Source organism: Mirounga leonina, unplaced genomic scaffold (assembly GCF_011800145.1).
Source record: "Mirounga leonina isolate KUSES-001 unplaced genomic scaffold, KU_Mleo_1.0 Mir_177, whole genome shotgun sequence".
Classification (NCBI taxonomy): domain Eukaryota; kingdom Metazoa; phylum Chordata; class Mammalia; order Carnivora; family Phocidae; genus Mirounga; species Mirounga leonina.
In genome coordinates, this window is record NW_023270459.1 from 5,996,461 (window position 1) to 6,019,052 (window position 22,592).

General features: G+C 57.7%; 1 protein-coding gene across 1 annotated transcript in view; it reads left to right on the forward strand.

Moving 5' to 3' along the window:
• Window positions 1–7,223: 7,223 nt before the first annotated feature.
• PEPD (peptidase D) overlaps window positions 7,224–22,592 on the forward strand; it is a 118,098-nt gene continuing 102,729 nt past the window's right edge. The window contains exons 1-3 of the mRNA XM_035023497.1: window positions 7,224–7,312; window positions 15,127–15,310; window positions 17,308–17,435. Of these exons, the coding sequence (XP_034879388.1) occupies window positions 7,296–7,312; window positions 15,127–15,310; window positions 17,308–17,435 (329 nt within the window). The 5' untranslated portion in view covers window positions 7,224–7,295. The remainder of the gene's footprint in view (window positions 7,313–15,126; window positions 15,311–17,307; window positions 17,436–22,592) is intronic.

The following is a 22,592-nucleotide window of genomic DNA, read 5'->3' on the forward strand; positions in this document are numbered from 1 at the left end:
AGCTGAAGCTGGGCTGTGCTCCAGGCAAGGGTGAGGTGAAGGTCACACTTCCCCCACAGGGCCCCACAACAGTGTTGCTTGAACCCTGCAGCTCCCAGAGCTCCTAGTGCCAACAGCCCCTACGGCGTCTGCCCCCAGCCTCAGCTCTGGGGCGGAGCCCCGGGCTCTCTTCCCTCTGCCCTGTGTTGGTTCTGATAAACTGGTAGAACAAGTCACTCAATGTAATGGTTCCAAGCAATCATTTACACAGCTCAGGATTCTGGGGGTCGGCTCGGCTGGTCTCTGCTGGACTCAGTCATGAGTCTGCATTCAGCTATCAGGTTGGGTAGACGCTGATCATCTGGGCCAACCTAGCCTATATTATATGTCTGCTGGTTGGCAGGCTGTCCAACAGGCATCTTACCCTCTAGCAGACTAGCTAGGGCATCTGCACATGGTGACAGGGCTTCCAAGAGTGGTGAGAGGGTAAGCCCCAGTGGGTGAGCATCTTCCAAGGCCTCTGCCTTTGCTAATGTCTTATTATCCAAGGTAAGTTGCGTGGCCAACCCGGATTCAAGGGCTGGAGAAATTGACGCCACCTCTAGGTGGGAGGGGCTACAGCATCACTAAGCAAGAGCGTGGACGCAGCGAGAAGAATTTGAGGGCAATCTTGCAATCTATTATATGTCCTTAGCCCCTCTCACAAACCTCCTGCCCGACCCTCTTCTCTACATGCAAATCCATGCCTACGTGCAGAGCCCTGAAGACTAAAGCTCCAGGCGGGGCCAGAGGCCCCCGGGGGCGGCCAGGAACACCCTCCCTGCAGTTTTCCCCACTCACTCAGTTTCCCTGCAAGATGCTCTTTCACATCCCTGTGTTTGGCTGGACTGCCAGGCCACATGCAGGGAGCCCAGGGATGGTTCAAGGTGGTCAGGCAGGCCCAGGACCCAGCCAGTCTTCTTGAAGGGAGTGGGCACTGGCCACCTGGCCTTGGGGTTATGGACTCACTTCTTTGTGTCAAAATTGCTCTGTAGGTGGACAGGGCTGAGAGTGACTTCACAGGGCATGCGATAAGGGGCCTGGTCCTTTTCTGATGGCCCTACTTCTCGTTTGACCATTGACATAAAGATGGTGGCCATCATGAGCCAGGGGTTGTGTTGTGTCTCATAGGACCACCCTATCTCATCTCCACAACAATCCTCCAAATTCAGACCCATCACCCCCACTTCACCAACAAGGAAGCTGAGACTCAGAGAGGTTGAGTAACTTTCCCAGTGCCACACAGTGAGCAAATAGTAAAACCAGGAATGGGATATAGTTTCCTACATCACATTCTTAACCACTGTGTAAATGTTCTCTAATAAGAATCTCATAATAACAAAAGAGACTACTGCCACATTTGTATACACTGTCTCCCAAGACCTCATTTCACCCTTGGAACTGCCCCACAGGGAGGCAAAGAAAGGCATCTTGTCTGCCTCTTCAAATAGGTAAAGTGAGGATCGGAGAAGTCAGAGGACCGGGCTTCTGACTTCTTTAAAAAAATTTTTTTTTATTTATTTGAGAGAGAGAGCGCACACAAGCAGGGGGAGGAGCAGAGGGAGAAGCAGACTCCCCGCTGAGCAGGGATCCCAATGCGGGGCTTGATCCCAGGACCCTGAGATCATGACCTGAGCCGAAAGGTGATGCTTAACCGACTGAGCCACCCAGGCACTCCTAGGCTTCTGACTTTGAAACCCAGGCACTTCTTTCCCCATGATGTGATTTCTAAGGGGCCACTTTGTGCTTAGGGAATATTTATTTGTCAGTGATACACAGGCAGGGCCAGGCAAGATCTTTAGAGCCAAGGGAATGAAAATTATATACCTTCCCATGTAAACTGAAAATAAAAACCATGAAGCAAGAAACTCATACTTGTGCTGAAATGGAAATAATTGCACTCTAGATTTTTGCTCACAATATTCAGGACTAGTTTGTCCAAGTTGGACTTTTCATGGTTTTATTTGGGGTGGGAGGAGTTGCTGGTACCCCAAGCTGATCCATCACTGTGTGTCATGGGGCTTTGTATATATGTACCAGCGTCTGAACCCCCACCTGTTTGAAGAATGGGACTCGGTGAGATGCCAGGTAGCCACCCCTCCCCTCCTGTCCTTGCCCCAAAGTGGAAAGGGGCAAGATAGCCAGAGTGTGGGCATGAGGTTTGGGCTTTGCAATGGGCTGCACTGCCTGCCAAGGGCTTTGGCCATTGGTGGTGGTGGTGGGGGGTGAAGCCAGGATGCTGTGTCCAAGATTATGCCCAAGGGCAGAGGTGGTGGCAAGTGTTCTGGGCGGCATTGTGTGGTGTGGCCTGGTTGTGCTTTGGGCCACCCACTCACCTAGCTCCTGTTTTCTGAGCCTGCCTTTCCTTCACATGTGCTGCCTGATATCCTTCCAACACATCTCTCTTCTGCTTGTGATAGACTCAGGGGCTGTTTGCTGCGAAGAATCCTGATGAGCACGGGGACTTTGAATAGGGAGTGACTGAAGGCAGGCAGGCAGCTGGGGAGCCTTGGCAGTCACATGGGGGAGTGGTGGCAAAGGCCCGTAGGAAGGGAGAGGCAGGAGAGGGACAAAGTACTGAGGGAGGAAGGGTTGACAGGTGTGAGGTCAAGAGAAGCAGAGTCACAGGTGACCGGAGTGTTACCGGTGACATGCATAGGTTACATGGCCGCTGGGGACACAGTCTGTGGGTCATTTCATAAAGGGCCAAAAATGTCCCTCAAATGCCACCCTGACTGGAACCCGGGAGAGGGGCAGTTATGAATGCCAGCAGGAAGGGCCGAAGTTCAGAACTTGGAGCTGGGCCGAGGGAGAATCATCCCGCTCCCCCCCCCCCCGGCCAGGGAAATTTCAGATGCTCCCAGGACACAAGCCACATGACCAAATCCCCCTGCTCTGGGACTTGGCACTCATACTCTTGAAATTAGGACTCTCATTCATTTTGATCAAGATCTTGAAAGTGGTAATAAAGTTACATCAATGAATAGCCCAGCACAACATGGGAAATGTAATAAAGGTGAAAGCAATAAAAGGTGGAGGGACCAGCCACTCTGCACGGATACGACTCGCAAGAAATAAAAGTCATTATCACCTGCGCAACCTGGCCAGCCCTCTCCGCATGTGCGGAAGACAACCATTTCAGAACTTTATTTCCTATATTGAATGTCAATAATTGGATGTATTTATAAGTCTCTCTGGAAGAAAACAGCTTGTGATTTCAAGATGAGAAAACAGTCTTCCAAACAGTGAAAAACAATATATCCCCCATTTTCACACACACACAAAGAGCTTGTTTCCGTTGATGTTTTTCAGGTGCTGTTGGAATGATTTGCCTTCCCGAAGCCACCATGCCATTTCTCATCTTGAATTGCCTCGTAGACCCTGGTAAAGCACTCAGCAGGGACCACTTCATCTGAGATGCTGACGGCCTTGTGAGGGAGGGCACCTTAGCCGCCGCCTCTTTTCCGCAGGAAGGGGAAGAAGGGCAGGAGGAGTGAGGTGGGGGGGGCTCGTGGGGGTTCCTGTGGGGGGGCGATGGAGAGGGGTGGCCACACTGGCCTCAGGAATGGGAGAGCTGTGGCTATCCCTGCTGACATTGCAGAGATGAAGGCCGGGACCTGCCAGAGCCGTGATGGAGAGGCGGCCTCCTGGGCTTTCCCCTTTCCATCACGCTCCTTCCTTCCCCCCACTCCAGGAGAGGTGGGGTAGGAATGTGCCACTCCCACCCCTTCTCACATCCACACATTCCCAGCCCCCTCTATTCCTTCTGTTCAGTTGTTTGGTGCTGGCTTCCTGAGCCTAGTCTCCTGTACTCAGCAAAAGCAAGACAATCACAAAAACCCCAAATGACACCCCATGTCACACGCTGCACACCCTGAGGCTGGTGTTCCCATGGGGCAGGTGCAGAATCTCTTGCTGGCTCTTCCCAGTTCTGTGCTCTGACCCTCCGGAGCTTCAGCCCCAGATGTGGGCTCGGCCCCCACTGCTTTCCTGCCCAGAATCAGTAAGTCCCCACTGATCACGGGACAAAACAGCAGCCCGTACCCCTGTTCCCCCTGAGGGTGGGCTCTTCTTCCTCCTCTGCCCCCGGACCTCCAGCACAGGGTCTGGGCCCTGACTCCCCACAACGTCGGTCTCAGAGTGGCACCAAGGGTGACAGCTTGGTAACCAAGGGCAGAGCCAATGTCTAGACCACCTCCAGTGTGGTCCCACGGAGCCTTCCTGAGACCAGTGTCCTCAGTCTGTGGCTGAAGATGGATGAGGCCCATGTCACGACCTTTCCAGGGGACACCCCTATGAGGCCCCAAGGGTGGCCTTGCGTCAGTCTGGCTGGTGGCCACTTCTGGGGCTGCCATCTCAGGCAGCCCACTGTCAGCAGTGCCCATGGGGCTGCAAGAACATATGGTTAGGTTGCGGGGTGGGCAGAGTGGAGGAACGTGGCAGGACACAGTGTCTCAGGGACAAAAGGAGCCACAGGAGCTCCAAGGAGGAGCCTTCCCAGAACCAAGTTTCTTGTGGGCATCTGGCTGGGGCAGGGCACTTTGGGAGAGTCACGATGCTCTGGCTGCAGGGCTGGCTGAGCACAAACACCTCCCCTTCTAGGTCACGATGATGGCAGACTGTTTCAGCCAAAGGCCCGTGACCTCGAAGGTGACATCGCTTAAGGCCTGAGCGTGCTGCCTGGTGCTCTCCCTCGATGATTTACACACTCCTGCTCCAACTCTCTAAAATCAATCTTTCTCCAATTGCCTCCTGGCTCCCAACAGTGTCCAGATCTGCCCTGCATGAGTAACTACGCAATCTTCTCCCACTCCCAGGGCTGCTTCCCTGGGAGCCCCAGCTTCTGATGAGGAAGGGTGGGGGTGGGGCCCGGCCCTGCCAGAGCCTCTGATGGGGAGGGGTGAGTGGTGGCGGGCAGCCCTCTGTGCCAGGCTCCCATAACACCAGCAGGGCAGGCCCTCAGTCCAGATGGGCCTGGGTGCATGGGAGTCAAGGACAGGGCCTCCCTATTACTGCTCACACACCAGGGAGGTCCACTGAGTTGGTAGGTGCCCTCCCTCTTTTGTGGATGTTTAGGATAATTACTTATTTTTCATATTAATAAACACTCTGAACTGGCAGTTGGCTTAATTTTGACATAGTTTATGTCAAAAGAAATGGTGGAGGGGCTCTAATTAGCTCAGGGGCAGGTTTTCTTTCCGCAAAGGAACATGAAAAGCTCATTCTGCTCACCCTTTGTTATTTTTTTTTTTTAAAGATTTTTATTTATTTATTGAGAGAGAGAGAGAATGATAGAGAGAGAGCATGAGTAGGGAAGAGGGTCAGAGGGAGAAGCAGACTCCCTGCTGAGCAGGGAGCCCGATGTGGGACTCGATCCCGGGACTCCAGGATCATGACCTGAGCCGAAGGCAGTCGCTCAATCAACTGAGCCACCCAGGCGCCCCCCTTTGTTATTTTTTAAGTGTCTCTTTTTTAGGGAATTAAGTTTCTTTAGCTGAAGGTAGAGCAACTGCTTAGTGGGGGAGCCATGTTCTTGGGGGCCCAGGGCCAGGTGGTAAAGTGTAGAGCCTTGTACCTCTGCTCTCCTCCCTGGAATCTGGCAAGGGGCCTGATGACCCTCTCTGGGGGAGTCCTACCTGAAAGACAGAGACCCCTGAGAGCTGCTATATGTGTAGTGGGAAGGGGGAGCAAGGATGAGGACCCCCTCTTCCATCAACTCTTCTTACCTTAACTGGGTCAGGGAGGGGCAAAGGGCTGTTTGGAGGTGCCACCTTCCTCCTCGTGCCTTGACCTCTTTTGGCTGTGCCCCTGGCTAAAGGTGCCGGGATGTTTGCTCATGACACCCTACATCAGCTCCATGAGGTGCTACCATTAGATCTCACCGGACAGATGAGGAAACCAGGGATGGTTCTGGGATTCAAAGTGGCCATGCTGGGTCGCCCACTCTGCTTATGGTCTGGCTTGGTTCCTCCCCCTGTTTAAGGGGTTGGCTCTCTTCCCAGGGTTGTGGGAATACATCGCAGCTGTTTCTCCATCTCATCACCTCTGGTGTCCCCCAGCCTAGCCATGGTGACCCACATCCTTGTCTTTGACAAAGAAACAAGAGGTATCCCCAAACCCAAGCCCTTCAACCAGAAATTACCTCCAGCTTTGAGATAGCTGGGGACCGGGGTCAGGATCCCCATGAGCATGTGCTGGGCCCTACCTCCTGTCCTCACACATCTGCACACCTTCATGTGGCCCAGGATCCCACAGGCGCCCCCACCCCCAGCCCTGGACTCCTTTCCTTTACAGAGCCAGCATGGGTAACTACTCAGGGGTGTGACCGCATAAACTTGGCTCCTGTGTGAGCTCAGGTGAGTTACCTACTTCTCTAGGCCTCAGTTTCCCCATCTGTAAAATGGCCTTAAGGGCAGAGCCTACTGCACAGAGCTGTTGTGAGGATTCGATGAGCTAACATTTGCAAAGGACAGGGTCACAGTAAGTGCTCTGTACCTGTTGCCAGTGTCCGCATTACTATTATTCTAAAACACCTGCAGCTTAGGTTGCTCCCCTGGAACATCTGCTTCCCAATCTCCCTCCCTGATACCCCTTCCTCCAACTCTTTGCAGGACCCTGCACCCAACAGCAGTGCCCAGCAGAGCAAAAGGGAACACCTTCTGGTAGATTCTCCCTCCTGAACTGTGCCCTCCATCTGTGCCCTTCTCCCCAGCTCTCCGCACTGGCCCCCTTGCCTCCAGGTCCTCCTCCATCCTGCAGTTGAGGGAGCTTGTAAAGGTCCTACCAGACCTAACTTCCCAGCCGCATACCGGAAGCCCTGCAGGATCTGACCCTTGCTTACTCTGAGGTCTTACCTCTCACTCCCACACCCCCTCTCTTGGACACTGAACTTTTTGGTTACTCCAACAGCCCTGGCTTTTGCTCAAGACATTTCCCTTCTTCAGCTACTAGGGTCACCTCTGCCCCGCCCCTAGATCGGGTCAAAGGCGCTTTCTCCCGGGATTTCCTCCCCCGGGGGTGGGGCTGAGACGAGGTATCCACTGCCTGGGGACACTCCCTTACTCTGGAAAGGCCTCCGCCCCTCACCCCGGCCCCGCCCCTCGCCTGCGAGTCAGATGGATCCTCCCCCCCGCTTCCCGGGCTCCGCTCCTTCGGGTCTCGCGGCGCTGGACGCCGGAGGGGGCGGGGCAAGGGCGTCGGCCCCGCCCCGGCCCGCAGTGGGACTCAGCCCGGCTCAGCGCGTGCCTCGCTTTACGTGACGCTGCTGCTGGGCGAACATGGCGGCGGCCACAGGGTGAGTGCTGCTCCCGTCCCTGGCCATTGGCCGGCGGCCCGGAGAGGGGGCCTGGGCCTCCAGGCTGATAGCCCCCGCCGCCGGGCCGCGGCCCCGCTGGTAGTGCTGTGGGGCCGCGGGCAGCGCGCTTCGTCGCGCGGGGCGGGCGTCGGAGCGCCGGCGGCTGGCAGCGCGCTCCGCGGCTGGGGCAGCTGAGCTCCCCTCTCCGCTGCCCGGTGGTCCTCGGGCCCACCCTGGCGCTCCGGCCCCAGCCGCGCGCGTGGCGGCCCCGCCTTGCGGCCGAGGTGGGGGCTCGGGTCTGCAGGCGCGCTCGCGGCCACGCCCCTCAGTTGGGCGGCCGGCGTCGCCCGGTGCGGGGATGGAGCGCTCCCGGGAGGAGGTGGTGTCTGAGGAGGGCTCCGGCCCCCTGCCCCAACGGGGCACGCCCCCGCTTCCTTCAGGGCCCAAACGTCACCTCAGAGAAGCTTTCCCACAGCACCTATCCTACGTTTTGCAGTCCTTTACACCTTCTGATAAACTTTATTGTGCATTTATTTTACTTGTTTCTTGTTTTCTCATTTGGAATGTAAGGTCAGGGCCTTTCTCTGGTTCACTCCTGGGCCTCGCTGGTAAGTGCTTTGCACACAGTAGGTACTTCCTAAGTTCTGCTGCATGAAAGAATGGGTGAAGGGTTCTGGTAGCAGGAAGTGTGGACAGATGGGTTCACCCAAGTGTGGGGGAGGGTGTCCAAGAGGAGGGGACATCTGAGCAAAGGGTGAGTGACAAAGGTTGAGAGTTAAGACTGTGCTGGGGATGGGGGAGAGTGGGGTGCATCCTTGTGCTGGAAGGCGTGGTGTCCCAGTTGGCTTCTCCAGACTTTGTTGTGAGCGACTGGAGCCATCTACGGGGTTTTAATCTAATCAGATGTGCTCTTTAGATGAGGGTTGTGTGTGAGTTCAAGGGGAGGCCCAATGATGGGTATGGCATATGGGTCTGGTGGTGCTGGGGGCTAGGAGGGGAAGTGGTAGAGAGGGGGCACTGTCCCAGATGCCAGGCTGGGAAGTGAGATCAGAATGGTGGAACCAGTGGGCTCACTTTTTAGGAGGTGGGGAGAATGGCAACAGAAGATGGCCGCTCAAGTGGCCCCCAAGGTTGAGAGAGCCTAGGACATACAAATCAAACAGTGGGCACCTGCTGTATTCCAGGGACAGTACAGGGCATACCCGTAGGTGCTCACAGGCCACTGGGGCAGATGGACACATGGCACTCGGCCATCCACCTGTCTGCCTCCGGTCTTGGTGCGTGCCCTGGAGGGGCATGGGTTCTGAGCTCAGGGGAAAGTGTGGGTAGGCTTCAGTCCCTGGATGACATGTGTGCCAGTCCTTGGGTGCCCCTCAGGCAGAGAACTGTGCATATGAAGTCCCAGATGTGTGTTAAGGAACCTGGGGTCAGATCCTTGAACCCAGCCCATGACCCTGTCTGAAAGAGCAGAGTGAGCGGTAGCTGTAGGCCAGTGCCCAGATGCAGGTCTGTTGTCTTTATATCTGGGCCAGCCAGGTGGTCATAGGGAATTCTAGGGGCTGCATTTGGGTTCAGGGCTCCATGCTGGCCTCCTGCTCTCCTGAAGGCATAGAGGAGCCAGGCTCCTTGTTTGGATGGGGGTGAGCCTGGAACTGGCCAAATCCTGGAAGGAGGGCTCTTCTAGCAAAACTGATCCTCTGGGCCATGGGGGGTGGCATGGAGGGGGAAACACAGAATGACAGAATTCTTGGAGAGGTACACTATTGGAAGTGCAGGTAGCTTCCGGAGCTTGACAGGACCTCCTTGGCAAGAGCCATCCCAACTAGTATGGGGCTGCCCTGCTGGACACTTTGAATCTGAGGTCAAACCCTAGCAGCTTTCTTAAGGGGAGGAGGTTTTGAGTGTGTTTCCAACAAGTCTCTGTGCCCATCTGCACACAGGGGGATAGATCAGAGTTGTCAGGCATGAGAAGGCACTATGCCATCAAGTCATGGCCGTGACCTCCCCTGGGAGTCGGATTTGGTTGCCTGTAGAGTCCTACCAGAGCCTGGACCAGGGACAGCTGTGAAAGTCTCAGGTGACTGGAGTGTGCTCCATGTGATTTGGGGAGCAATGGGAGTCCTCAACTAGTATCTCAGATTCAACTGGGAACTCCAGATGCAATGAGAAGCTCCCCTGGGGAGTGTTTCAGGGTTGATCCTGCTCTTGTCCTACCGGCTTGGGCAGGAACTTCCAAGTGTGAGACAGAGGGTCCCGTAGCCCCCAGAGAGTCTGCTCTAAAGTCCCCCCCAACTCCTCTACCCCTCATCCCATGGCACTTGGTGGGAGGGACCCCTACCTTCTTTTTGAGCCATGCCTGAGCTTTCCGTGGTCAGAGTTGAGACTTACCTACTGCAGCCAGACCTGCCACATGGCTTTTCCCCGTTCTCTTCTTTGCTGTGCCCACTCACCCGCTGGCCCTGGAGTGCCCTTGGCCTCTGGTGTAACTTTGCACATACTTGCAGGCCCAGCTGAGATGATGATTCCTCCTCCCAGAAACCTTTCCTGACCGCCTGCCCTCCTGACTTCCAATACAAGCTTCCTGCTCAGAACCCCAGAGAATCCCAGTTTTTTTCCACTGACAGGATGCTTTTCCCTGTCAGCACACCTGCCAATCGTGGTTGAGAGGTTGCTTCCCTTCCTGCCTCTGCTGGCACCTTGGAGCCCAGGGACCAGTTAAGTTTGTACCTCCAGGGCCATGTGGCCACCCTGTGATTGGTGCTGGGTGACATGGTGCCTAAGGAAAAAAAGGGGGATTTACTCTAAATTAGTCCAGTGTGCTGTCCTGCTTTGCAAGGAGGCTCTCAGTGTTTGAGGAAAGGAGATGTGGGTGGGGAGGGGGACAGAATTCTGCGTAGGATGAAGAAACTCCTTTAATTTTTTAATTGAGTGGCTCCCAGGGAGCTGCTGTCCAGAGGGCCTTTGCCAGCAAGGAAATGCAGATGGGCTGCCCTGGGTGTGAACCTGTTGGGTCATGGGTCATACCAGAGTCAGCTTTTCGGGAGAGAAAGTAACCTGAGGAATCAAGTTCAGGATCAAAGCCTGTCCCCACCCTGACGTGAACCTTGTGCTCCTGGGGAAGAGGAGTCAGGCTGACCCCGGTGGATGGGTAAGCGTGGGTCTGTGGGAGGCGGGCTGGCTGCTGAGTGCCCCTTTGCCCTCCCCGGCCCTTTTCCAGGCTTGGTCCTGACTCCACATAGCTCTCTTTCTCTCCGTCTCTGTGTGTGCTTACCCCCCCGACCCTTCCAGCCAGGGTGAGTGGGTTGCCCTTGCTGACTGCCAGCCAGTGGGCTCGGTGCCTGGCCCAACCTGGAGGCTGAGGGTGAGGAAGCAGGAGGTCCTTGGCTGGTTCTTGCCAGGAGCTTAGCAGCGTGGCCCCATCTAGAAGCGGCATCACATTCTAGTGCAGGGACCTTGTCCTTGTCTGTGCCACGGACCCCATGTGTATCGGTGAGTCCTGTGCCCCCTTCTCAACCTGATGTTTTTAAATGCATAAAATGGAACACAGAGGATTGCAGGGAAAACCAACTGTATTAAAATACAGTTATCAAAATGTTAATTTACAGTATAGTAATAGATGCTTCTTTATTAACCCATTAAGTAATAAAAGCAGCAGGCCCAATAACCACCTTAATTTTGAAGCAATGGTGAACAACAGTGGCAGTCTGAGTTGCCGTGACGTCAGTAATGTGATAGGAAAATGCCTGTGATTGTTGTTGCTGACAGATTCGTACGTTGCTGATACCGCTGTGGTATCACAGTTAGTTGCTGACGTTAATAATTGAAGAAAAGGCGAATTGGGATGAGAGGTTAAAGCCCATAAAGATGCCATTTTGTCCCATCCAAGTAGATGGGGTTCCTCAGTTCTGTGTGCGAATCCCCACAGGCCTTGGGTGCGAGTTGTGCACGTGGCCACGAGGCGAGGAGGGGGTGCTCAGCCCCCGTCCGGGGGGACAGGAACGGGTCGCAGGGGCCGCGGCATCACACTTCCCTTGAGGCTAGCCCCACTCCCGGTCACTGGCTGCTTCCTGGGCCCTGGCGGTTGGTCGGGCCGTGCTGGCCCGTAGGGGCTGGAGCTTTTGCTCCGGGTCTCTCTGGTGCCCAGGGCCAGTCTGCCGGCCCCTGCTGTCTTCCTTGACCATTGCCTTATTTACGCCGGCACATGGGGATAACCTGGCTTCTGCCTTCTAAATTCGGGATGCCAGTGATAGTGCCGGTGGGAAGCAGATAGAGGTGTTCTTTTGGTGCTGCTTTTGCTGAGCTTGCGGGAAGTCACCTGCACTGGCTCTGGGCCCGATCTCTCACGGGGTTTGGTTTATGCCAGGAGAAATCAAAAGGCGCGTTTATCTATGAACCTTGATTCTGGGGGTGCCCTGCCGTAAGGAGTGGCTGCGGTTCATCGGCCCGCCTGGCCTGCCCTTCTCTGTTGTGGCTGAGCCCCACCGGGGCCCAGGCGGTATTGCAGATTCTCTTCACGGTAGCAGCTGATGCTCCCAGAGAGGATTCTTAGCAAGTTTCCTGTCTTGACCTGGGCTGCCTGGCCCTTGGGCCAGAAGGTCCCAGTCCAGGTGCCCCGAGGCATGGAGGCCTCTCAGAAGGTTCTGGACAAGAGGAAGGCCAGCCCTTCTGAGAGCCTTCCTGGTGGGGGCATGGTGGCTGGCCAGCGGGAGCTGGTGTCTGGTGTGTTTAAGGAGAGAGGGCCAGGGAGAGGGGTGAGGAGTGGTGGGGGACGAGGTGGGCAGGGCTAGGGGGTGGGTGCTGGCTGGAATCGGGCACTTCTAGCCAGTTGTGCTATGGAGTCTGCGTGCGTCTGGCACCTTTGGCCGGTGCCACCTGCCCTGGTGCCTCGGTGGTGGCCCCTCTCCGCCCCCCGGGGAGTGTGCGGAGACAAGGTTCTCCTCTGGGCCACGCCCTCCACGGGCTTTGCTGAGTGAGGGGGGCCGCGGGGATGCTGGTGGCTACACTTTCAGTTCCTGACCACGCGGCCAGCTGGGATGCAAGCATGTTTACGAGCTGCCACCTCTGCCCTTTGATCCTTGTGGCTGAGCATAGCAGAAAAGCGGCCCGGCCTCGAGGAGGTCCTGGCCCCTGTCCAGCCACTCCGGGAGGGTGGGCGGCAGCCCATGCCCAGGGACCGGGGTGTTCTTGTCCTGCGGACATATGTGGGGTGTGCATGACCCCTCCACCCTTTCTGGCCACGCTGGGCTCCAGGGTTCTGCTTCCTGCCGCACTGGAGCTGATGTGGCCATTTCTGGTCTGCACAGCTGTGTGGGCGTCCCCACGCTGTGACAGTTGTTCAGTCAGCACATATTTATTGAGTGCTTGCCATGTGCCAAGCAGGGTGCTATAGGCACTAGGGCAGCAGTGACCAGGGCAGACCCAGATCTGTGCCTGTGGGATTTACGTTCTTGCGCGCGGAGGCAGCCCCTCCAGTGAGCACCAGTCAACACAGGCTGCATTTATGTTAGAAGGTGTTTGTGTCACTTCAGCCAGGGACCTGGCAGAGCCTCACTCGAAGGGCTGATGAGCGCTTAATGCAGGGTCAGTTTACAGTGCTGTGGGCAGGTTCAGGGGACCTGGGAGAGAAGAGGCGGGAAGCTGGCCGGGAGCCAGCAAAGGTGGTGCTGGGACAAAGGAGGCCTGGGAGCTGTGGCCCTGCGGGGAGGGACCCCCAGCCGGCAGGTTCCAGGTTCCACCAGGGAGGGAGCAGGGAATGGATTCTCTGTCCTCCCTCCACCCTCTGGTCTCCTGCCCTGCCTCCCAGTGGCTAAATCCACCTGGAGCCTTATTGAAGTCCTGGGAGGCGGGCATGCGGAGCAGTGAGAGTGGATCTGGAGGGTACAAGTGCTAAGCAGGGAGCCAGGCAAGTTTAAAGTTTAAAGGAAGGCCAGGGAAGACCGTCCTGAGAAGGTGGGATTAGAGCCAAGGTGTGCCAGAGGTATCACCTGCTCGCGTGTCCCTGCCTCTCCCCATGGCCAGGTGAATGTGGGAGGGGCCATCTGCCCGGCTCTCAGGCGGTCCCTGGCAGCCTCTCTCTCGAACCAGCTCTGGGCCGTGCCTGCCCTCCCGGGCCTGCCCACGCACCTTCTGCCCCCTGGCTGGAGAGCCTGCAGGGCCTCCCTCAGGCGCGCACCACAGGGCCCTGCCTGACTCCTCCTCCACCCCCTGGGCCTGGCCCCCAGCACACTTCCCGGAACTTGACCTCCATCCTCCGCTGAGGCCTTCATTCAGGAAGGAGGCAAGGTCCCTGCCCTCCTAGAGCTTACATTTTACTTGGGGAGACCAGGAGCAGGTAAATAAATGACGTTATGCAGTGCTGTGTGCTCTAGAGAGGGGTGAAGAGAATAGGGGAGAAGGTTTGGATGGAGTACTGGTAAGCTTCTGGGAAGAGCAGCCATTTCTGCAGAGGCCTAGATAAAGTGAGAGAACACGAGCCATCTGGGCACCTGCGGCGTGTTCTTGGTGTTTGGGGAAGAGCTGGGATGCTCCTGCAGGCAAAGTGGGGGTTGGATCCCCCCAGTGCCTGGTAGCTCTCTTCCAAGTGCACTTGATAGCTGAGGCAGGGTGGGCAGGGGAGGGCCTGCTCAGATTTGCATTGCAAAGGGTCCTTCTGGGTGGGTGCAGAAGAGGCTGTGAGGGAAGCTGGGACCAAAGAGAGCCTGGAGAGGTCCCTGTGGTTGTCCAGGCAGGAGATGGGGGTCCCCCAGCTGGAGGAGGAGCTAAGGAGAGAGGGAGCCTGAGCATGGTTGGGGGCGGTGGAAAGAGTGGTCCCCAGGGTCCTGAGTGCCCGGAGGCTGGGTAAGGACTGGGAAGCCAGTGCTGATTGGGAGTGCGGGTCACTGTGGCCTGGCAGGGGCTACAGTGCAGGGAGGGGTGGGCCGAGGCCCAGGGTGGGGATTGAGGAGAGCATGGGCCTCTGGGACACTAGAACAGGGAGCCTGAGTGACTCTGCAGAGATTATTTCCTTCAAAGGGGAGAGAGAAATCAACCGCTGGAGGTGAGTGGCAGTCAAGGGAAGTGTTTTTATCTATTATGAAGGTGAAGTTCCTGTACATTGGATGCAAAGCGTGATCCTGGGAGGGAAACGTGATGCTGGAGCAACCTGGGAATAGACATGGGGTGCAGGGTCCAGAGGCAGGTGGGCTTTGGGGGGTGGGTGCTGGGAGGGTGAGCTGTTTTCTCAGCGTAAATGGGAGTGCGGTGGGGAGAGACACCCGCCTGCTCTCCGGTGACGTCTGTCCTCCAGGACAGCACCCTAGGGCTGCCACTGCCCAGTCCATCTCACCCTGGTCCCCTCAGCACAGACCCACTTCGGGCCCTGGTACTGGGTGTCCTGTGTATGTGCACTGGGGACAGGTGGGTGTCCCAGCCCGGGCTGCTGGGTCTGTGACTTGCAGAGAAGACAACATCATGCAGGCACGAGGGCAGTGATGCACTGTTGTCTGGGCCAGATCATAGATCCTTCTCGCGTGGATGGTCAGCTCCTTGAGGGTAGGCATTGAGTGCGTCTGCAAACCATTGCAGGCTTTCCTTTCCCTCCAGGGGCTGGTGAAGCAGATGCAGCTTTCCGTCATCCCCACTCCAGGTCCAGGGCTCAGGGACAGCAGGGGAGGGTGGGGTCGACGAGGCCCCGTGGTCCTCGGCAGCCCAGGGAGGGGCTGTTTCTGGGTCCCCCAGCAGGCTCGGCCCTCCGGTGAGCTCAGGCCGCGGGTGGTGGGTGGGCTCGGTGATGCTAACAGAAGCCCGTGTGATGACATGTGCTTGTGTCTCTGCAGACCTTCGTTCTGGCTGGGGAATGAGACCCTGAAGGTGCCCCTGGCGCTCTTCGCTCTGAACAGACAGCGCCTGTGTGAGCGGCTGCGCAAGAACCCGGCCGTGCAGGCCGGCAGTGTCGTGCTGCTGCAGGGAGGGGAGGACACGCGGCGCTACTGCACCGACACCGGCGTCCTCTTCCGCCAGGTGAGCCGCCCTGCTGCCTTCCTGCGCCTTCAGCTGCGCGCCAGGCCTCCGGTGGGCCGCCCGCCCGCCCTGGCGTCGGGCCTGGTGGGCCTTGGGGAGTAAAGGGGCCCCGGAAGAGGCTCTCAGGGCGGGCTGAGGCCTGGGCACCCAAGGAGCCCCGATTCTGGAGGGGCAGAGCCCTCCTCGCTGTGGATGGGGCAGAGCTGATGCCAGCCAGTCTCCGCTCTTAGGTCAGAATACAGAAAAATGACATTCCTGGGGAGCAGGCAGGCAGGGAGGCTTCGCGGAAGAGGCGGTATTTGGTGTGGGCTCTGAAGGCCAGGGTGAATTCTGACAAGTACAGGTGGGAGTGGGTGTTCCAGGCTGGGGAGGGGGGTGTGTGTCCACAGGAGTGAGTGGTAAGGGGGTGAGCTGGGCAGAGGTGCAGATGGGGAGGCCTGACTTCTGGGGGCCAGATTCTGCCTGCCCAGGGAAGATACGGGCTGCCGAGGACTGGAGAGGAGGCATGGGAACAGGGTCCTGGGCAGGAGTGGGAGGCCCAGACATTCATCCTGGCTTGGCCACTGCTGACTCTGTGACCCTCCCTGGGCTTCGGTGTCCTGGCCTGGGAAGTGGACTACGGACGCCTTGAGGTTCTGGGATCCTGCGTGGCGGAGGGTGGCGTAGCAGCAGGAAGCCAGCCCGGATGTGGTGGCCTTAGCTGAGAATCACTGGCATCACTGTTTCCAGGAGCAGGAGCAAGGACCCTCAACAGAGGGGCTCCCCCAGAAAGCTGGAGAGGCCCTGAGCTGGCCCCACTCTCATCGATCTCAGCTTTGCACCCACTTTACAGATGATAAAACAGAGCCTCAGAGAGGAACCAACTTGCCAGAGGGGGAGCCGGGATTAATTAGAAGCCCATCTCTGGACTCTAAGGATAGGGCTCTCTTTTCCCTGCCGTGCCCAGAGCTGGTGCCTGACACCTTGGGACCTCTAGACCCTCCCTGGGGGCAGGCAGAGCCTCGGGGACATGGCCATCCGGCATCCGGGCCAGGAGGAGGCAGGGAAACGTGAAGGAGACCTGAGTGTGGAGGGGCGGCTGGACGTGGCCTCCCCAGCTGGGCTGTGTCCCCCCCACAGGACACAGATGGGCTGTCAGCTGCTGAGAGCGATTGCACTGTTTTTGCTGAAAGTGGCTCCTGCTGGAAACTGTACCCGTGCCACGTTCTTGCAGCTGCAAGCTTGCAGTCCCCTGGTTTCTAGAGACATGGAGGTCTCAAGTTTTTTCTGACTAGTCTCGATGCTTCTTGAGGTTTGCGTATTCTGTGGTTTAAAAACCGATCTCCTAAATTCAGCCTTTGGCTCCCTTTCTGCTGTTATGCAAGGTTAATTTTAGAAGAGATCCTCCTCCACTTCATACCTTTATAACATTATTTGAGCTCAGTGTTTATTGCTAAACACTGAAGTCATCAGCTGCCCAGGGGGTGAGAGAAGGAAGTCAGTCCTAAATGGAGGAATCCATTTCTGTGCGGATGTCTGGCCTGGGTGTCTAAGTCAGGGTGGCATGTTGCCCACCTTCGGGCATGGGGGCAGCAGAGAGGCGCGGGTAGGGCTGTGCCGGGCCTGTGGTGCACGTGGGCACCCGTGTCCTAATGTGCCCTGGGGTGCCCGGCCAGGGGCTAAGGGGTGTGGCCAGAGAGGGGGTAGTGGCGGGGAGGGGGGCTCAGGCACACGCATGAACCGTGCATCCTCAGAGGAGGCTCAGAGCAGGGTGGGAGGAGCCAGCTGGGCTGCCCCCTGCCAAATCCCGGAAGGGGGTGCTGGGCAGCCTGCTGCTGGCAAGGTGGGGGGCAGAGTGCACGGGTGGGGAACTATATGAGGCTGGGGGGCAGGCTCCGAGAGCTGAGGGGGCCTGAGCAGACTCTCTCAGGTGCTCGGTCTGATGCCCCACCTCTCTCCTTGGGCCTCACGTTTTTGTCCTGCTGACCTGGTGACCAAGGTCCTTGTTTCCATCCCAGGAGTCTTTCTTTCACTGGGCATTCGGCGTCACCGACCCAGGCTGCTACGGCACGATTGAGGTCAGCACCGGGAAGTCCACCCTGTTTGTGCCCAGGCTTCCTGCCAGCTATGCCACCTGGATGGGAAAGTAAGGAGCCGTCCGGGCCCTGTGACTGGGCCTGCTGCCCACTGGGCTCAGGGTGGGGGGCAGGGCTTGGCTTGCAGTGGCAAGGAGGGAAGGAGCAGTGGGGTTGGGGTGGTGTCAGTGGTCGGGTCCATTGACAGCCTGCTCGGGGCCGGAGCCTTGCCTCCTTGGTTGGGAAGGGGCGTCAGAGCCACGGCCACAGACTACGGTCATGTCTGTGTGGACGTACTGTTTATTAATCTTGAAATTCTGGATTCCCAGCTTTGTTAAAATGCCGGAGGCTTTGACCCCAATGGGTCATCACTTGTGCGAGGCATCAGTGGGAGGTGGCCCCACCTTGGGTGTCGTGGGGGTTGGCTCTGGACCCTTCTCTGAGGCCCACCCCTCGTGGGGCATTGCTGGATGCTGCCGTGTGTCTGTCTCTGGCTCTGAGGGAGGCCCTGCCTCAGTCGGCTCACCTGTGAGACCCGGCGGGGACTCTAGGCTTGTACCGTGTGAGGAGTGTGGCAGTGGGCTGTGTTCGGAGGCCTCCTCCCCATCGTCCGTGGCACCTTCCAGCTCCAGGGCGCTTGGCCGTGCCTACCCCCTGTGGGAGCCATCCTGCCTCTCCGAGGTACCGAGGCAGAAGCCGTACTTAAGCATGGGTGCTCAAGGCACTCAGGGCATCCCGCTAAATGTTCATCACCTTCAGTGTGTCATTTCTGCCTGGAGAGTGATTCCTCCAGGCTAATGTCTAAATTGTAGCCCTTGCTGCCTGCTGTCCCCGAAGGCTCATTACCAGGTGGGCTGGCAGGCCTGTGGCTCCGTGCAGAGGGCCGGGACAGGGCCTCTCCCACCAGCCCTTCAGTGCAAACTCTAGAGTCTCCTTTGTTGGAGACTTCCGTCATCCTGGGGAAGGGGTTCAGGCTCACAAGTTGGTAACAGTTCTGCTTTGAGGCCTCCTGGCCCGTGAAGACGGCTTGAAGCAGAACTGACAGCGGAAGAGAAGTGCGCCGGGCTTCCCTGGCAGTGTGTTTTCCCGCTTGGCCCTGGGGAGGGAGGGTGGGAAGTGGGCGTGCCCGATCCAGTTGGCCTTTGGAGGGCATGGCTGGGCACCTAGGTCCTGGCCCTCTCAGAGGCCCTGGGGCAGATGGCCTGAACGGGTCCCTGCTGTGATGAGCAGGTTCCCACTGGCCTCCAAGCCTGGGTTAGGGTGAACACGGGAAGGTTGTGCTGCTTTTTCCCCGAGGGACGGGGCGGTGCATTGGGCAAGGTGAGCCAGGCCCAGTGAGAGCCCCCAGAGCTCCACACCGCCCAGCCCTAGGAGGGAGTGAGAAGGGGGCTGCAGAAGGGGAGGCCGGCCACGGTAGATGTCTTGCTCTGTCCCTTGGACCTCCCCGCCTGCTGTGCCACGGTGTCTTCTACCTGCAGAGACACTGGCCGCCGGTTTGGCCTGGGGCAGGCCCTCCTCCGTCCGATCTTCCGGGACCCCTCCTTCTGCTAGATCAGCAGGGCCAGGCCTGAAGACATGGGTGCTCATGGGAGGGTGGTTCCGCCTCACCCAACTCTTGCCTCCCCATCCTGTTGTAGCCCTGATAGTCGGCCTTTAGCATATTCCTGGATGGATCCTTACGACTGTCCTGCTTTAAAGAGGCACGGGTTCTGGGTGGTGGTGTGGCCTGTGCAGGCCGCCTGGGTCAGTCTTGCTGGAAGCTGGCTGGATGGCGGGGATGGCCTCTTCACAGAGCAGGTCTTGTCACTATCGGGGCCTCTGATCCTTATTGTGGGACGGTGACAAGGCTGCTTGTGAGGCACCGCCGGGGCTGTCGTCATGGCGATGGGCACTGTGCGGATGGCTACCTTTTGTGACAATGAAATGTGGTGGTAAAGATGCCAGGGACAGGCAGCTTGTGATGTCTAGAAGTGGCCCCAGGAATATTTGTGGCCATTCCCGATGGAGAGGTGGGCTCCCCGCCCTCCCACACCTCCAGGTCAAGACCTGGTGACTGCCTTGATGCGTGAAGCTGGCAGGGTCATCCTGTGGCTAGACTCCTGGTTCTTGCTCATGGGACACCTGCCCTTGAACCCTGCTGCCATGCTGCAAGGAAGCCCACGCTCACCTGTGTCGAGGGACCTCATGGACGGGAGCGGGGGTGGGGGGGGGCTCCAGCTGATAGCCAGACCACCTGCCAGAGTGGGTGACTCCAAACCCCAGCCTTTGAGTCCTCCTGCTGAGGTCCCAAACCTCATGGAGCAGACATACGCTGTCCTCTCTGGGCTCTGTCCCAAGCCCAGACCTTCAGAGTCCGTGAACATGAAAAATGTCAGTATGGTTTGCTACAAAGCCCTGGTAACTGGTACAGCTATGCTGAGGAGTTTCCTGGTGAGAGTGTAGGTCAGGTCTTGGTAAGAGGATTCTTCCAGAACCTTTCCTGCACGTGAGGTGATCACGGAGCTGTGGCCTCTGCCCTGCCTGCTAGTGGCACGTCCCAGAAATAGCTGGGGCCCCAGTGCCTGGGCAGCGCCCGTGGTTTTGACCAGGCTGCCCTCTGAGCTGCCCCGGGACCCTGCCTGCTGGCTCTGGGAGTGCCAGTCCTGTGGGCGGAGGGGCTCCACCGTGAGATGTGGGCGTGGATGGGGGGCTAGGGGAGGGTTTGAGCAGGGCCTCACTGGGCTTTCCGTCTGCTGCTTTGTCTTGCGTCAAGTTGGGGAGTGCCTGTCCTGGAGGGTGGACATCCTCCAGGGCTGTGGGCGGAGAGGCCTGTCCCTGCCTTGGGGACTCCACCATCCAGTGGGAAAATCTGAGCAAATCTCATCATGTTTCCCCACAGCCACCATCTGGGGAGCCAAATGGCACTTGACTAGAGGGTTTAAAACCCAGGACCTGATTGGTCAGGGAACAGCTGTTAGCAGTTGGCTATTCTGAAGTGTAATCCTCAGTAATACAGGAATAATGTTCTGTGCTTTGGCCGTGGCTGGTTTTCAGGGCTGCTGTTAAAAGTTCTCCTTTAGGGGTGCCTGGGTGGTTCATTCAGTTGAGCATCTGACTCCTGGTTTCAGTTCAGGTCATGATTTCAGGGTTGTAAGATTGAACCCCGAGTCAGGCTCCATGCTCAGCGGGCAGTCTGCTTGAGATTCTCCCTCTCCCCCTCCCCCTCCCCCTGCTTGTGCACATACATACTTTCTCTTTCTCTCTAAAATAAGTAAATTAATCTTTTTTTTTTTAAGATTATTTATTTATTTATTTGACAGAGAGAGACACAGTGAGAGAGGGAACACAAGCAGGGGGAGTGGGAGAGGGAGCAGCAGGCTTCCCGCCGAGCAGGGAGCCCGATATGGGGCTCGATCCCAGGACCCTGGGATCATGACCTGAGCCGAAGGCAGACGCTCAGCGACTGAGCCACCCAGGCGCCCCAATAAATAAATCTTTACAAAAAAGTTCTCCTTTAGTCTGGCCCTGCTTTGCTGAGCCAGCTGATTATCTGGTGCGGACATAGAGGCTTGCGTGACCTTTGAGTGTAGAGATGGGTCTGCCGCGTGGGTCTCCCTATTGGAAAGGCTCCATGCCGGGCAGGCCAGAATGAGCAGGTCAGTCCCTTCCGGCCCCACAGCAGAGAGCTAGACCCTTATCTCCTGCAGACCTGGCTCCCCAGTGTGGCCAGCCAGGTAGACCTTTCCCTTCCTCTGCCCCCATGTGTCCTCTCCTGGCCCCCATGTCCCAAGCCTGTGGGAGAGAAGGCTCAGTTACAGCGGGACAGTGGCGAAGGGGTTGGTTGTCTGGGACTGGAGTTGGGGAGTGGCCACATCTGATTGCGTGTGACTGTTTCCAGACACTCGTGATCAACAGGGCTCAGGAGCGAGGCTGTTGGGATTACCTGGCCTTTGCAATCAAACCCCACAGCTCTGAACATTTGACCTTCAGCTCCTCAGCTTCCTTTTGCGTCTCTATCTGATGGCTTTTGAAAATCCATCTGGCAGATACCGCAATCCAAAGTAGTCCAGGGAAGCAGCACTCCCATCTGCAGATCTGCCACTTCCTGCGTAAAGGGCAGGGTCCTGTTGTCAGGGCAGCAGACGCCGAGGGGCCCGGCCTGTTCCTCACCCCAGGGCTTTTTTGGGACAGGAGTGTGGTAGCCCCTAATTTGTTTTCATTTGGAATCTTGGCTCACAAAAGTCTGGTGCCTTTGGATGTGAGTGTCTCCCATCATTTTTGTCAGGACCGGGCTTAGCCCGTGGCGGCCTTGGCTGCTTGCACGGTGTCTGGGGTCCTTTGAGCAGGCAGGGAATTGTCTCTGTGACTCAGTACAGGGCAGCTTCAGTGCCCATAGAGGGCCCCTTGCTCCCAGGCACGGTCCTCAGGATCAGGCACCTGCATTGCTTTGGAGAGATCTGCGTTTCTCTGACCAGCCACTGGCTTCTCGAAGTGGTTGCCGACCTCCATTGGGGAGCAAGCCACGGCGCTGGGCCATGAGCAGTGTGAGAGGCTGCAGCAGTGGGGGCAGCTGAAGGCGGACTCAGGGCCCTGTGAAGTGACGGTGACTGCTGCACTTGGGTCCTCTTACTTAGTCATTAACCGCACGCAGGTGGCCAGCTGGGCGGCAAGGCCTGTGCTTGGCAATTTCATATTCTCGAGAGCTCCATTGTGTCCGCACCACGCGAATTCCTTTAATGTCTCCTACCCGCAGGAGGCCCCGCACGGGGTATTGCTACTCACTGTGTCGACCCTGACCCTGAGTTCTGGGAAAGGCCTCCTCTAAGTCGTGCCGGGCCCAGCTGCTGGTGGCAGAGGCACAAGTGCCTTTGAATGGGGCGCTCTCTCCTCTCTCCTGCCAGAGCTGTCCTTTCCCTTTGAAGGGCGAGTTTCTGGGGTGGGGCCGGCTTCCCCTGTGACCCACTCTTTCCCGGTCCAGTGGCTTTATCTGGACCCGCTGTACGGTGGGATCTGCCACGAGCTGCGCTGCGGGACTCTAGACTCCAGGCAGGGCAGGATGCAGGCCCTCCATGCGGCTGCCACCCGCCTGGCCCTCGGTGGGTCTGTAGCTGCCCCATGACCTCTCCTGCCAGTTCTGTACGGCTCTCGTGGGCGTATTGCTCCTTCTCCCGTCAGCCCTGTGAGATCGTGGCTGCTGAGCCTCTGGTGGCTGGCTTATCCCTTCGGGTGACATTTAAATTATTTTTACC